General features: G+C 40.8%; 1 protein-coding gene across 1 annotated transcript in view; it reads right to left on the bottom strand.

Moving 5' to 3' along the window:
• Window positions 1-9,385: 9,385 nt before the first annotated feature.
• The window catches only part of KCMF1 (potassium channel modulatory factor 1), an 81,712-nt gene continuing 73,777 nt past the window's right edge, over window positions 9,386-17,320 (bottom strand). The window contains exons 6-7 of the mRNA XM_072770023.1: window positions 15,326-15,608; window positions 9,386-11,576 (exon numbers count right to left, since the gene is read on the bottom strand). Of these exons, the coding sequence (XP_072626124.1) occupies window positions 11,315-11,576; window positions 15,326-15,608 (545 nt within the window). The 3' untranslated portion in view covers window positions 9,386-11,314. The remainder of the gene's footprint in view (window positions 11,577-15,325; window positions 15,609-17,320) is intronic.

The following is a 17,320-nucleotide window of genomic DNA, read 5'->3' as shown; positions in this document are numbered from 1 at the left end:
CTGGGGAATTCTGGGTGGGCATGGGGTGGCTGTTTGCACTTGGATGGTCAGAAAGGCCTCAGTGATAAAGGGAAGAAGGTGAGGGACCATGACCATTTCCAGAAAAGGCAACTGCGAAGGCCCAAGTCCCCAAGCTGTGGCATGCCTGAGGAACAGCGAGGCGGCCAGCAGGCAAGGGGGAGGGAGGAAAGAGCAGCAGGGGACAAGCACAGTGCAGCAACAGGAACCCCATCCTGCGGGGCCTCAGGCCACCGTGAAACTCCAGGGTGCTGGGAGCCACGGCAGGAATCGGGGCTTGTGATGACAGGATCTTCCCAGGTTCTAGCAAGATCATTCAGCTGCTGCATTGACTATGGTGATGACCCTGGTGGCCTGGGCCAGCGGTAGCCCTGGAGGTGGGAAGGAAGGGGCCAGTTCCTGTACAAGTTGTGGAAAGCGAGGCAACACGATTTGCTGATTTTTTTTTTCTTTAAAGATTTTTTATTTATTCATAGAGACACAGCTAGGGAGAGAGAGGCAGAGACAGACACAGGCAGAGGGAGAAGCAGGCTCCATGCAGGGAACCCGACGTGGGACTCGACTCCGTGTCTCCAGGATCACGCCCTGGGCTGCAGGCGGCGCCACCGGGGCTGCCCCAATTTGCTGATTAAGTTGATGGGAATAGGGGGAAATAAAAACTATTTTCATTGATGCAAAAAATAAATAAAATAGAATAAAATAAATGGATGCGAATGAAGTGCGAGGAAAAAGAAAAGGAGAAAATGATCCCAACAGGTTCTGTGTTAAGCAACTGCAAGGACAGAAAGCCATGCTATTTAGAGGCGCAGGGGCTTCTTTGCTCTGTTCATGACAGAACCCCAAGTGCTGAGAACAGTGCCTAGCACTTAGTAGGGCTCAACCAACTGAGTAAATGGAAAGATGGCAGGATCCTCAGGAAGGCCTTGATCAGTGTTTATTCTTTGACACCTGTGGTCACCAGACCTAGGATGATACCTGCATCTCTCTGAGCTCAAACTCTTCTGGTAAAGAATTTTGGGTTTCTCTGATTTTTACTAGGTCACTGATTCTCCTGGAGATTTTTGCCAGAATCTCTTACAAGTATTTGAAGTAGGGCAGGCTAATTGAACCAATACATTGCCTTTACCCAAGTGCATGTGTTCAGTCTTCTGGAATGTGGTCCCGTGAGAATCTTGTGCCTATTCTCTGCCTTCTGACTTACCACCTACCATTTACTGAACGGTTACTTTGTACCCTGCACTGTATCAACACATTATTTAGTACTATTATTAGTTTCATTTAATAGTGAGGAAATGGGCATACTTTTTAATTAAGATTAACTTGACCAAGATCACACAGCTAGTAAGTGGGAGATCCGGAACAGAAACCTGTCTGCGCTTGCAGCCTCTGCATTTTATCTTTGCTCTGCTCTGGGGTGGACGTTAGTGTCAGGAGTGTTTCCATGGGAACTCTTGCATTCAGAGGAAAACTGGACCTTTCCCACTCTAAGCTTTAATTCCAGAGTTCTGTTATCCAGGGTTTAAAAAAAAATTTTTTTAAGATTTTATTTATTTGAGAGAGAGAAAGAGAGAGAACGAGCAGGGAGGAGGGGGCAGAGGGTGAGAGAGAAGCAGACTCCTTGCTGAGGAGGGAGCCCAATGTGGGGCTTGATCCCAGGACCCTGAGATCATGACTTGAACTGAAAGAGGACTTAATCGACTGAGCCACCCAGGCACCCCTAGGCTTTATTTATTTATTTAAAAGATTTATTTATTTATTTATTTATTTATTCATGATAGACAGAGAGAGAGAGAGAGAGGCAGAGACACAGGCAGAGGAAGAAGCAGGCTCCATGCCGGGAGCCAGACGCGGGACTGGATCCCGGGACTCCAGGATCACGCCCTGGGCCAAAGGCGCCAAACCGCTGAGCCACCCAGGGATCCCCTTCTAGACTTTTTAAAAATATATATTTTATTTTTGGGACGCCTGGGTGGCTCAGTGGTTGAGCAATTTGCCTTCAGCTCAGGGTGTGATCCCAGATCCAGGGATTGAGTCCTGGATTAGGCTCCCTACGAGAAACCTGCATCTCCCTCTGTCTGTGTCTCTGTCTCTCTCTGTGTCTCTCATGAATAAATACAATCTTAAAAAAATAAATAAAACTATTTTATTTTTAAGGAATCTCTACACCCAATGTGGGGATCGAACTCACAACCTCAAGATCAAGAGCCACACTCTACCAACCAGGCACTCCCCATTCTCCAGGTTTTCCCCAAACTTCACCTTTAACTAAGCTTGATTTCAAGTGTCATCCATTATCCTTTTTGACACAAAATTGTGTATCTCTTGGTCCTCACCATGAATTTCAAATTTTTAACCTTTGATCAAGGGATGCCATCTTTTTACCTCTTCCTCCTCTGGGGGAGCAACATCAATAATCCAAAGAATTCTACAAATTTCAGACTGCTGCCCAGAATGAACTGACCAATTATTGCCCAGGACTTGCCTCCTAGTTCAAGCATGATTGGGGTACTTTTGAGGTGGGACAGAGAACCTTAAGATAATGAGCTAAACCCTAATTTTTTTAAGATTTATTATTTTATTTTTAAAATATTTTATTTCTTCATGAGAGACACACACAGAGAGAGACACAGGCAGAGGGAGAAGCAGGCTCCATGCAGGGAGCCTGGATGTGGGACTCCATGGGGGACTTGATCCCTGGACCCAGGATCACGCCCTGAGCTGAAGGCAGACGCTCAACTGCTGAGCTACCCAGGTGTCCCTAAAGATTTTTTTTTTTTTAAGTAATCTCTTAACTCAATGTGAGTCATGAACTTCAAGATCAAGAGTCGCATGCTCTACCAACTAAACCAGACGTCCCTAAACCTTAATTTCTTTTTTTTAAACCCTAATATCTAATACTGAAAATTCATATCAATTTTCATCATTCATTATAATCTTTGCAACCACTTCTACTTTCCACCAATATTATTCCATTCTTTCTCCTGATTGCCATCTTTTATGGTTGGTTACAGAATTTAAAACAAGCTGAGCGTTTCCAATACTTTGTCAAACACTGCCCTAAATTCTACCTGAAATACCTCATAACAATGTATACAACGTCTACCTGATAGCAGAAAAATAAGATGTGAAAATCAGGATTTGTTGCATCCTTTAAGAAATCTTAGGGTCTCCTGGCTGGCTGAGTTGGTAGAGTATCTGATTCCTGATCTTGATTTTAGGAGTTCGAGCCCTGCATTGGGTGGAGATCACTTAAAAAAAAAATATATATATATATATATAAAGATTCACTGAAATATGCTAAAAGTGTTATTAAAACATACACTCCACCTCCCTTCCCAGACACCCTACTTCATAGCCTCAACCACTGCAGCCCCAGGTTAAAGTGAAAGCCCTTGTTTAGGCTAGATTCTGTAATTGTGTAATTTCCAATGCTTTTTAAAAAAAGATATTGGAAAAAAAAAAAGATATTGGGATGCCTGGGTGTCTCAGCGGTTGAGCATCTGCCTTTAGTTCAGGGGGTGATCCCCGAGTCTAGGGATCAAGTCCCACATGGGGCTCCCTACATGGAGCCTGCTTCTCCCTCTGCCTGTGTTTCTGCCTCTCTCTGTGTGTCTCTCATGAATAAATGAATAAAATCTTAAAACATAAATAAGTAAAAAAGATTTTATTTCTTAATGATTTTATTTATTTATGAGAGAGAGAGCAGGGGGAGGAGCTGGGGGAGGGAGAAGGGGAAAGAATACTGAGCAGACTCCCAGCTAAGCCTGGAGCCTGACTCAGGACTATCTCACAATCCTGAGATCATGACCTGAGCCGAAACCAAGAGTTGGACGCTTGACTGGCTGAGCCACCCAGGTGCCCCTAAAAATTTTATTTTTAAGTAATCTCTACATCCAACGTGAGGCTCAAACTCACAACCATGAGATCAAGAGTCGTAAGTCCTACAAACTGAGCCAGCCATGTGCCCCTCCACCATCACTTTTTTTTCTTAAGACTTACTTATCTGAGAGAGAGAGACCACTAGTTGGGGGAGGAGCAGAGGAGGAGAGAGAAGCAGATTTCCTCTGAGTGGGGAGCTTAGTGTGGGCCTGGATCCCAGCAACCTGAGATCAAGATCTGAGCTGAGATCAAGAGTCAAGGGCAGCCCCGGTGGTGTAGCGGTTTAGCGCTGCCTGCAGCCCAGAGCGTGATTCTGGAGACCCTGGATCAAGTTCCACGTTGGGCTCTCTGCATGGAGCCTGCTTTTCCCTCTGCCTGTGTCTCTGCCTCTCTCTCTCTCTGCATCTCTATAAATAAATAAATAAATAAATAAATAAATAAATAAATAAATAAATAATCTTTATAAAAAAATAGTCAAGAGTCGGAGGCTCAACTGACTGAACCACTCAGACACCCTTCCATCATCACTTTTAATCCTCTTATTACCTGGAAGCAGTTAGGTGTCCAAAAAGGGAAAACCAACAACAACCAAGAAGCCAAGAGGGACCCTGAGAAGGAAAAACATTAATAAGGAGCAAAGCCTTTTCCACTCTCTGGTCCTAGGTGGGACTCATATCCATGCAGATGAAGAAATTCTGCAGGCTCTTCCCAATTCCCTCTTTCTAGTCTCACTTGTCCTATGAAGTTGTAAGTAAGTGTAAGTCAGAGTAGTAAGTATTCCAAAGTCCTTTTCTGGACTGAGGACCGAGGCCACACCTCCACCTGTCAGGCTCAGCACCATCTTCTTGGTCATCCCAAATGACATCGGCAATGGGTCTTAGGGTAACTGGGGTGGGTCCTGAAAATTCTGTAGGCAAACATGACTAAAATTCAGGTGTCACTGGAAGCATTCATGAAACACACACACAGAAGACAGAAGGAAACAAGAGAGGAAGCAGAGAGGGACAGAAGTAAGATATTCATGGGGTGCTTAAAACTACAGTAATTCCCTATGGGACAGCTCAGACCCTGGTACCACAGATGTCTGAGTCTGTTGTTGGGCACTACTTACCTGTTAAGATGATACAATATAGCCATTGAAGTCAAGCTCTGTTCACATGAATGAAATGGAAAATGATGTGTATAGCACAAAGTTTATTTATACATGTACCCATGAATATATTCAAATCAGAAAACACAGAAAAGCTGGGTGGCCAAGTGATGATGTTATAAAAGATAATCCATATAAGGGTTCAGTGTAGTCTGGGAGCCTGTTCTAATGTCTTTAATTTATTCTAAAATACTACTGTATACTCAAGTGTGATATTTTCCAAGGTAGCTTTAATTCTAAGAGAAGTCAGCTAACAAGGTGGCTGCCATCCAACTGGGCCACAATCCAGTGGCAGCTCCAACATGCTCTTTTGCAATTCAACAGACTTTAATTAGCATACTGCATAGCCAGAATTTTTTTTCTAAGATTTTTATTTTTTATTATTTTTTATTTTTTAAAGATTTTTTAAAAATTTTAAAAATATTTTATTTATTTATTTATTCATGAGAGACACAGAAAGAGGCAGAGACACAGGCAGAGGGAGAAGCAGGCTCCATGCAGGGAGCCCAACATGGAACTCGATCCTGGGTCTCCAGGATCACACCCTGGGCTGCAGGTGGCACTAAACCGCTGCACCACCGGGGCTGCCCCAAGATTTTATTTTTAAGTAATCTCTATACCCAACATGGGGCTCGACCTCACAACCTCAGGATCAGGAGTCACATGCTCTACTGACTGAGCCAGTCAAGTGTGCCCCCCACTCATGGCAAAATGGGTTTTTATTGGTGAAACTAGAGTCTTGTTAATTGTCATGACAGGCGGTCATAGGCAAAATTAAAGGCATTCAGGACTGGTCAGAATACTTTACATGACTAGGGTAAGAATCCATAAAGTCTTCAGGGCCTGGAGATAGTGGCTGAGGCCTGCTTCCCAGTGACCTGGTCCACTTGCTGATTTAGGAGGATTACAAAATCTTACCCTAGGAATGTGGTTGCTTCTACCTCAAGTAAACCTTTTATGTAGGGTGTGGTCAGAACATCTGAAAGAAAGGTTGGGAGCTCATCTAACTTACAGAAGAGGATGTCCCGACTGTTTTTGTGCCAGCTTTGCTATTAAATGCAGACTGATGTTTTATGTATACAGAATTCTAAATGTGCTCAAATTTAGCAGCAAGATTTAAAGAAGTAGCTCATACACCAGATCAGATCAGACCCATGATCTACCCAATACAACAGGCTTGGTGACCCTGAAACACACCTGGTTGGGACATGGAGAAGGGCTTTTAGGAAATGGTTTCTGAAAAATTCTCTTACAGGGAAATGTCTATAAAAATTGCAAGTTGTAAATGATGCTTAGACTTAGATCAAAGCTCTGTACCTACGGAGAGCTCAGAAAGTATGAATGATGAGAGAGGGCAGTGGTAATAGCAGTTTATGTAGACAAGAGGAGTCAACAAACCACAGGCCACATCCAACTGTCTACAAAGGAAACAAAATGAAGACCAGGTCCCTGGTGCTTTGTAAAGGATTAGTAAAGACCTTAGACTAGAAGACAAAAATTGTCAGTCTTGGTCTGAGGAAAGCAGCCCTTAGAGGGGTTTGTGCACACGGCTCACTGAGGTTTTCAAATGTATGCACACTCATCAGTGTCCGTGCACAATCTGTATGCCAAGAAACAGTCCCAGGGACACAAAATCATACTTAAGGGTTGGTGGTTGTTGTTTTTTAACTGAATGACCTTTTACAAATTGCTGTAAAGTACAATTGACTTTGTAAAAATTGAGGACTTGCAGGGAGCATCCTACTTTGTAATTTGAGGAACCTAAGTAGGGCACAACCCACCTGGTAACAAGGGACTAAAATGCTAATGTGGATTTTAGCGTCTGGGCCAGCGTTACTGAGAGATGAATCAGCTTTCAATTTTGACTTTGTTAACTGAATTGAGGAAGTGGCAACAAACGTCTGTATACAAGATGTGCTGTGGGGTTCCTTAAATAAGAAACTTCTCTAAAAAAAATGGAAAAAAAAAAAAAAAAAAAGGACGCCTGGGTGGCTCAGTGGTTGAGCATCTGCCTTCGGCCCAAGGAATGATCTCGAGTCCCGGGATCGAGTCCCACATCAAGTTCCCTGCAAGAAACCTGCTTCTCTCTCTGCCTGTGTCTCTGCCTCTCTCTTTCATGAAAAAAAAAATTAACTAAAAAAAATATTTAAGGAATTCAAGCTCATAGATTTATTTATAGAACAATTATTTAAACAGAGACAGGCCGATAAACAGAAGAACCAAGAGTTACTGAGTACTACTCAAAACAAAGCATCGCTTAAATGCTGAGGCATGGTTGAAGGTGATGGATATAAAAAATTAGGTTTTTATCCTACTCTGAAAAACCAGTCACTCAACAGGACTTCGGGATATTGGGATGAAATTATTCAGATAAAGCCATGTTTAAAGCCACAGAATTTCATACTATGGCCACAAAGAGCAGAAAGCCTGCAAATTGCTGCTCGTCCTGCATTCCAACCCTAATGTCTTCCCACTCCAAGCTGGAGACAGGGCTTCAGTTCCCACGCCCCAGGGAGAGCTCTGTGGTGGTTTTAGCATGTCTAGTGGAGCTTTACAAAGAGCAAAGAAAAGCAGGACCTTAGTGCCAGCATTAACACCACTGTTAGCATACAATTCTGGGAAACTTTCGGAGCTAGTGTTTACTTATTACTGCACATGAAATAAATTTTGCATGTGCCTCCAAAACTGTGTTAGCATAGTATTTAAAAATACGGTATGTATATACAGTAAACACTGCTGTAAGCTTTCCTCTACCAAACAGATACATTTGTTGAAGAGCTTTTAGTGCCTACTCCTCTGTTTCTTGGGTTTTCTACAGTCCAGTTTCAGAGGGCTGTACTAACATTAGCCTCCAGTCCAGTTACATTAGACTTCTTACTGAACATTTTTCATTGGCAGGGATCCTACCCTTAAGACCTTTTTTCTCCAACCGCCTCCTTCGACTACCCTTCCTCTTGATCACCTACCTCCCTTTTATTTGCCTTTAAACAGATAATGGGATGAAAATAATGTGTTACTTCTGTTATTGTAATAATGTATCTGCTATCCTCAGCTACATTTCTTTGTGGCCATAGGGAGAAGGGCTTTCTTTTATATTGCCTGGGTCTAATAAATGGAGTAAGAATGGACTACTCTGTTACTAACAAACCTGGGTTCCAATTCTGTTTTTTTTTTTCTTTTAAAAAATAACAATACAATCTAAATACAAATCCATCTATTTCACTGTAGTCAACCAGAGAAATCGAATCTTAGGACTACAGTTATAAAAGCACAGGTATTTCTACTTGTTCAAAATAGCTGAAACATTTTAGGAAACTTCATGAATGAAAAACCTGAGGAAGTAATGAGGTAGATAGATTCTACATTTCAGTCAAATTCCAAATTCCATTGTTGTCCATGATGAAATATCCAGGAGTGTGAGGTCTATTGCTAATCTACACACAATTATGGCTTAACATGAACTACTCTGGGCTTCTTAAACACACTGTGTGTTCTATTCCATGATTCACACAGAAATAGAAACAAGTATAGTTTCCAATATTCTCTGTAGGTCTCCTTCTTCCCTTTAATTTTTTTTGGGTTCTCTATGAGTCATGACATTAAACCCCTAGAACACTGAGCAGAAAGACTTAAATTATTTCCAAGCAGGAAGTAAAGACAAGCACTAGAGAAAGAATGCTTCAAACTTATACCCTAGACACTCAAAACTTAACAAAAACCCTGCAAAAATCAGGATCTGATCCTTAGAAATCTGAAGGTGTAGTAATGACAATGATATATCAGTCTTGTCTCCTCTACATCAAAATCTTCGTATTGACTTATATTCAATAAATCCAATAGTATGTTAATTCAGAAACTAAAGAAAAAGGACACAAGAATTTGAAGGGCTTAAATATATTTTTTATATTGATAGTCTGTGTCTTTCTACCCTAAAATACATTATTATTGATTACATACAGGATGAGGTGAGGTATTTGTAAAATATCTGGTAAAAAATAATTAATATACAGTATTCTACATGAGATGGAATCTTACGAACCTTTAGGTCTGAAGTGTTCAACTGATCATCTAAATCGAACTGCCCTGAATGGACTTACAGTTGTTCCTTCAAACCATGTTAAAAAAAGGAAGGATCTTACATATTCCCAGAATTTGTGCAGAAAAGGAAAGCACATTATTGGCAATTTCTGTTTCTCACATCCAAAGTAATGCATTCACACAAAATCAGGACCTCCACGTTTAGCATAAAAAGGAAAAAAAATCCTGGGTTGGAGATATAATAATATCCCTGAATAAGAGTTAGGCTAATTCATCAACAGCAAAGAAATTCAAGTGATCAACAGTCTTGAAAATGCTTTATTGAAATGTGTGACTTATGTGCAGAAGATGTGTTTGAAAAGACCACAGCTTGAAAACTGGTTTTTGAAACGTCTCAACGATAAAAAAAAAAAAAGAAAGAAAGAAAGAAAGAAAGAAAGAAAGAAAGAAAGAAAGAAAGAAAGAAAAAAAAGAAAAGAAAAAAAGAAAAGAAAAAGAAAATCCCTACTGGATTTGACTTCTAGTATAACCAGAAGCCTGGTGTAAAATTTTCCTTTAAAACATTTTCCATCACAGAAACTAAATAAAACAAAGCTGTTATATTTGGAAATTGTTCGAGTCTGAAGTTTCAGAGGAGGAGAAGCAACAGTTTTTAGACATGTGGGGTGACTTCTTTTTTGGTTACATTTGGACGAACATGGACTTCACAGTTCTCAGAAGAACACCGCAGGGCATTCAAGTCTGTATGCTTGTCATGGTGGAGGAACGGAGAGAAACACAGATGGGAAAGGAAAAAGGATGACAGGAGAAAGAGAGGAGACTTGAGAAAGGAGAACTGGAACACGACATGATTCGGTTAAGTCTAGTTATAAATTTATCAGAAGCTGTGCGCACCTTTTTTAAAAGTCCTAAATTTACATTCCAAAAACTGCCCCCCGACCCCCAAACCCGCTGTCCCTGCCTTGGAGCTATTGTGAAAGTCTATGCACAAAAACTGAAACAGAAAATAAAAAATATCCCAGCCCCTCCAAATCCCCAAAAACAAACCCAAAAAAGCTGTACATTTTTTTTTTACAGATAGGATTAATAATATAGGCATATAGGTGGCATGATTCAACTAAAAGGCTTTACTTTTTATGCCAGAAAAAACCCAATAAATAAAAAGGTGCTAGAGTTAGCATTAAGAATTTGGTTGTGATATACTGACAAAACCTGGGAAGGCAAATCCTCAAAGCTCCCCTGATCTGATCTGTCTCAGCAAACTATGAAGCAAGTACATAAATAACGCAAAATATGATTGAGAATGTGAGATTTTTCAAAAACAAAGACAACATAATTCAGGTTAACTTTGTTGAACAGTGAATAAATGAAATTCATCTACACCTGAATAAAACATATTTAACAATTGAAAAAAATTTTAAACAACCACAACAAGTAAAAACTTTCAACACATATGAACAGGATTTGTTTCTAGGGCACACAAACGCCCTGCAGCAGATTCCGACAGTCGCTTTACTGGTGTGTCTTCTACAGATGAGTTAAAGAGACAGGCTGAGCTCCACACAGGTAGGATGACTAACAGGGCGACAGGACAGCCACACAGGGCAGAGTGCGACCCCTGGCTACGACCCCCAGACTCCGCTGCAGAGCTGGCTTTGTGCGTAGGAGGCACACAAAGAAAGGTGACTCGGGCAGACATTATTCAAAAGCTACTTTGCCATGTAACTCTTCTGCCGTGTAACCATTGAATAATGCTCAGGAAAGCTTTGGGCTTTTATGTTTGTTTAAGTTTTACTCCTTGTATTTAATTTTTTAAATAACAAGGTCACTAAAACTCATGCACGCTGCAAAAAACCTCATGCAGTAGTTAAGGTAAACCATCCAAGCAGTTTTTATTCATTAATATTCATAAATACACACAGCAGCTTCATTAGAGATTTCAATTTTCCTCTTCAGTTTGAATGTGGAGTATTAGGAGAGCCTTTTGCATGTCAAGGTACAGGAAGCAGAGATCACCCCTGCACTGCTACCTACATTTACCTGCTAGAAGTAAAAATTAGTTAAGTGGAAATGATTATCATATATATTTTCTCTCTTCCTTTGAATGTACACAATGTAACAAGAGTGACAGACCTGAAATTACAATCACCAAACAAACCCAAGATAGTTGTTGTCCACTTTCATTGGCAAATACAGCACAGAGGACATTGTCTGCGAATTGGGATGTCATCAAAGAGGAGGTGGTGGAGGCTCATTTCCTTTATTACTCTCTTTTAAATTTAGGTTTTCTAAAGCAACATCTAAAGGCATAATATCTACACAGCCCATAGCACCAAAATCGGCCATCTCCCCCCGTTCATCCTCGTCGGAGGACGAGCTCTCTTCACGCACTAAAGTAGACAGAAGGAGCTCTTGGACAAACAGGCTGCGGTCTGCGCGCTCACTTTCCATGGACTGGCGCTCCGTTTCAGACATTTTAGGATCATTCAACCTGCGTAAGTTAAAAAGAAGAGATCTCGTGGGTAAAATGCAACGAACAACAGCAGGGCTGATTTCAACAATGTCTCGTCCTGTGCCAGCTTTACAGGTGGCAAAACTCAGACCCTGAGACAGTGTTGGAACACTTGGCTCTCATCTGTCAGCTTCATTGTGTTGAGATGAATTCCCCACACCTGCAGCAACACTGTTACCCGCAGGTGCAAATCTATGCTTCTTTAACCAGGTTCAGTGAGAAAAAACACACCGAGACTTCTCACACCCCCTCCAGAAAAAAACAGTGGCAAACATTTTTCTGAGGAGAACAAAATTTCTAATAGGTAATATGCTTGGGGATGCAGTGATTTCCTAATCAGAATGTCACCTGTGGGCAGTAAAGAGAAGGAAAGGAGTAACCCTGGTCACAAAAACTAGTGACTAGAACACTGAGCTGAAAAAATCCTCAAAGTTCCTTTGAGTTTTCTATTGTTTGCATCTAATCCCTCCCAAAATGAAGAGTTGTCCCGAAGCCTGAGAGGGCAAGAAAACACACATGGGCACACCGCGCACCCCCTCCACTTCTCCTACAGGGGAGTGAGGATCCGGCTGGATTAGCGGCCCAGGGGGCTCATCTGCTCCACACACTCAGGAGACCTGCATGATGCTGGGAGACTTGGCTCATCCGCATGAATACTGAACAGATGTGAAGAGCTGAGTTCTTGTTAGTAACATGATAAATGACATAAGCAGAATTCTGCTTAGTTTCGGTTGTGATTTTATTTCTCTACATTTTTAGTGTCAAGGAAAGAAAAGACAACTAGCTGGAGCCCTGGGGGCAGGAAAAGTAACCAAACGCAGAGAAGATGGTGACAGTGCAAAGACACCCAGAGCAGGCATGTGCTTACAGGTCCCGGTCCCAGAGAAGGTACACTTCAAGCCCACGCTCTCCCATGGACAGGCCCCGGCTATCTGCTGTCCTACCTAAGCTGAAAGGCGCAGGGGCATCCCAAAATAACACTATACACTGGGCCCTTACTAAGGGTCAGGCTCTGCTGTAAGTGCTATTTGTATATATTATGTCTTAACTCTATGAATTAGGCACTATTCTTAACATTTTACAGGAAGAAGAAACTGAAGCAGAGGTTAACAGACACACTCAAAATCTCCCAGTCATTAAGCTCAAAGCCACTGAATGATTGGATCTATGGCTCAGAAACAAACAAAAAGATCTAAATTTCAGAACTTAAAGAAAGCAAAAGAATCTGGAAGGTAATTATAGAAAGCCATTAAATCCACACTGAAAGGAAATGACTGATGATATACAGAAGGCTGCCTACACAGTGAACAAACCAGACATATACGGGCTGAGGTACCCAACCCTTTGCAAGTCATTGCAACAGTACTAATTGTCTGTTTGGTTTTTTAAGATATTATTTTTAAGTTATCTCTACATGCAATGTGGGGCTCCAATTCACAACCTCGAGATTAAGAATCTCATGCTCCATCAAATGAGCCAGCCAGGAGTTCCCCTCCCTTTTTAATGTATGCTCTACAACCAATGTGGGTCTTGAACTCATGACCCCAAGATCAAGAGTCACATGCTCTACAACTGAGCCAGCCAGGCGCCCCATGTGAATTGGGATGCCCCATGACATTACTGTTTTTACTTTAAGGAAATAACAGAGAAAATATTTCACTTCCGAAAAGCAATAAAATCTGGTACTAGGGCTATATCTCCGAATGGGCCAAACTTTGTTTGGGATCTAGAAATAACTGCAAAGCTTATGAAGATTTTCAAACTGAGTTAGCAAAACTAGTTGACTCCATCACCAAAAGACTGAAATCTGACATAAGCACTGAAACAAACACTTTTTCAAAGGTCAACAATTTTGGATCCCAAAGAAATTGTTTCTCCTCATGAATTCCAGGGCAATGTGAACAGGAACTGTCCCTGGTCAAAGAAGCCAAAGATAAGACTTAGGTCCTACATATATCATGCAATGGCTTTGTGACCAAAATCCAGGCTTTTTCTATGGAAACACTGCAGCCTTGAAGCTCTCCTGCCTTGAAGATTCATAATGCATGCTGATCTATTTACAGTTCTGAGATGCCCAACAGTAAATAAACTGCTTTTGCTAATCTTCCCCAAAATTATTCATCAGGAAAAAAAACTGAACATAAGTAACTATACATGTTCCTTAGAATATATAAAGTTCCAGGGAATATTTTTTGGAAATATTGCCTAAGGTAAATCATATGAGCCAGCATCAGATGATACAATGAGAGATGGGAAAAGTGGTCTTGCAAATTGCAAGGTACTGTGTTATGTGCTGTATCAGATGACCGAAAGGGCTCTTCAAAAAGCTATAACCAAAATCCAAGGAAGGCAGCTCAACGAATGGCTACCCATACCATGCCCTGGGAGCTGGGTGTCTGATAGAATAATGACACAGAGAAAAACCCCAAATCAAGCCCACTGAGTTTGGAGCTAAAAAATAGAATGGGTCAAGGGTGGGAAGATGTCTTTTCCAAAGACATTCATTCCATCCACAGGTGAGTGGACTCTTTGTGGATATATACACTGTTAGTTCTATTTGTGGTAGATTCCTCCACTTCAAACTTCCTCCTTAGATCCATAACAAATGATAATCATGGGAATCATTAATTGGGCCTATATTATATGCCAGATACTGAGCCAGACCATACACATACCAAAATTCCATTTCATCCTTAAAACAATTCTCTTTTCCATGCGGCAAAGCTAAGGGGCCAGCAATGACAGAACTGAGGTTAAGAGAAGTGAAGTGACTTGCCAAAAGTCCAAACTAGTAAGTGGCAAACCCGAGGCTCTAGACAGACGTCTACAAACATTTTTTATTCTGCATTCACATGTTATTTACAACTATGCATATGTACTACTGTACTAATATTTTTAAAAGTATGATATAAAAGAAATACACAGAGAAACAACATTGTCTTCAAATATCAGTTTGAAGATAACCAATACATTACACTCATCTTCTTCACTTCACAGTTTTTTACTTAAGCCCAGATCAGTCCAGGTTAAGCCTAAGTCTACTCATTACTGCTTTTTCGAAAATCCTTTATATTCTTAAAAGTCACATAAGACTCTGATAGGCTTGGGAGAGGAATATATTTAGTGGCTAATGGTAGTTTTCAGAAGCTGGTAACTCTATTCCACCCAGTTGTGTATACTGTTTTTTACACCATGGTGAACTCTTTAAAAACTGTTACTTTTGTTTGTGGCAAATGTAAGGCTTTAAAACCTTTGGAAATTCTCAGGAGAAAACCACTGTGTTATGAAATCCTCTCTTGTATCTTTTAGTATTTCATAGCTAACTGCAATTGGCAAAAAAAAAAAAAAAAAAAAAGGGCAATGTTAATTATGACAGTAAATGTACTTCATGTGTCCCCGAAATGTAATGATATGGTGTCCCAGTTTTCAATCCTTTAAGGTTTTGGTTTTATGGGCAATATAAGGGAAAAAATTCACATTAGATAATAATTTACTGTTGAACAAGACCACCAGCACTCCTACTTTCTCTAAAATAATCATTACTTTTCATATTCTTGGGGAAATACTGAATATGTAATTTTGATTAGATTTAGGAGTTTTAATGGTTTGATCAAACCTCGAATCTTCAAGAACAAATACAAGGCACAACAAAAGAGAAAAGATCATTGCAGACTGCATAGTGCTAATAAAACACTCCTCAAACAAAGTTGTACTGATAAATAAACTACCTTGTTAAAAGAAATTGGGAATTCTGGATAGTTTGCTGACTGCTTTCTGTGTTAGCTGTGTTGGTTGTTGCTGTGGATTGTGTGATTGTAGTGGTGACACTGCTTGTGTTAGTACGCCGGGTTGCGTTGCGTGCGGTCTCCAGTTGTTGTCGTGCTGCCTGGGCATGCTGCCGTTCCAGCTGCAGTTGCATCTGCAGTTGTTGTAACTGAGAAGCGGAAGGGCCAGAAGAATTAAGCTGTCCTCCTGCAGAACGTCTCACTCCTGATAACTGAGATAAAAGCTCTGCCAATGGAAACGAAGGTAATTAACATCTCCTTAAATACTGTGGAAAACAAAATGCTGAAGATCACTCTTTTAGAGGAATATTAGAAATGATTGTCAACAGACAGGTATCCATGGCAACATAAAGTTTCAGCTTGGAGCATAATACCTTTTATTTTTATTTGTCCATTTTTAAGGTAATCTCTCTGCTCAACATTGGGCTTGGACTCACAACCTTTATTTTTTTTATTTTTTGGACTCAACCTTGAGATCAAGAGTTGTATGCCCTATTAAATGAGTCAGCCAGGTGCCCCAAGAAGCTCAATACCTTTTGTTTTATTTTATTTTTTAAAGATTCTATTTTTAAGTAATCTATACTCAACATGGGGCTTGAACTAGTTGCATGCTCTACTGACTGAGCCAGCCAAGCAGCCCTCAGAATCTTTTAGAATGCCTCCTGGAGGCAGAAGCTATTGTGTATGGGGAATGCAAATACATGACTCCACATACAATTATTTTTGAAGTAAAATATAACAGACTGTTGCTTAATGGACTAATTTAGCCATACTTTCTCTTAGTATTTAAAAAAATTTAAGTGGATTATCTGATGGTCTGATCCTAACATAAATTCTCTCAATACAAACTCTGTGAAAGCGGGGATCATGTCTACTGTTTATGATATTCCCAGCTCTTAGAATGGTGCCCAACACACAGTAGGCCTTTAGTATTACTTAACAATTGAATGATGATCAAAATTATATTTAAGAGGCCTGAGTCATTTCTTTCCTTTTCTTTTTTTTTTTTTAAGAATTTATTTTTTTTTTAAATTTATTTATTTATTCATTCAGAGAGAGCGAGAGAGAGGCAAAGACACAGGCAGAGGGAGAAGCAGGCTCCATGCAGGAAGCCCGATGTGGGACTCGATCCCGGGTCTCCAAGATCACACCCTGGGCTGCAGGCGGCGCCAAACCGCTGCGCCACTGGGGCTGCCCGCCTGGGTCATTTCTCTCTGTGACTCTTTGTACCATTCACCTTTGCCTTCTCTCTCTGGTACTTTCTGGTATTGCCATTTGACAGTACCAGAGTACCACTGGCGATACTCAGTAAGGCTGAATGGCTCCTGACTGGACAGCTTAGTTAGTGGCCTGTTACAATCCAGACGCTCTTATTTCAGTGAGGTTGTACTCATCAAGAGCAATATCCTATGTCCCCAAGTTCCCATCCAGGTAAATTGCAGGAATTGCTTTCTCCCGTCTGTGTGTGTGTGTGGGGGAGTCCCTCCCTACCTCACTTCCATGGAATTGATGATGGCTACCTCATAGACATTTCCTGGCTGGCAAATGCTCTTCATCATTAAAACTCATTAACAGGGTACATTTATGTTTTCTTGCTCACTATTGCTTTATACCAGGGGTTCTTTTTTTTCTTTCTTTTTTAAAGATTTTATTTATTTATTCATGAGAGACAGAGAGAAGCAGAGACAGAGGCACAGGGAGGAGGCTCCCTGCGGGGACCCCGGAATCATGATCTGAGTCAAAGGCAGACGCTCAACCACTGAGCCACCCAGGTACCCCTATCCCAGGGGTTCTTATACCATTCTTTCATATAGTCCATCACTAAAATAAACAAATTTTCACTGACAGAAAAAAACTGCATGGAGAGAATCTCTCACTTTTGAATTCTGCTTCTGGAAATTAACTTTTAGAGCTTGCTACCAAAGACAGCATGTAAAT

The sequence above is a fragment of the Canis lupus genome, chromosome 12 (genome assembly GCF_048164855.1).
Source record: "Canis lupus baileyi chromosome 12, mCanLup2.hap1, whole genome shotgun sequence".
NCBI classification, from domain to species: Eukaryota; Metazoa; Chordata; class Mammalia; order Carnivora; family Canidae; genus Canis; species Canis lupus.
This window is presented reverse-complemented; position numbering and strand designations above follow the sequence as displayed.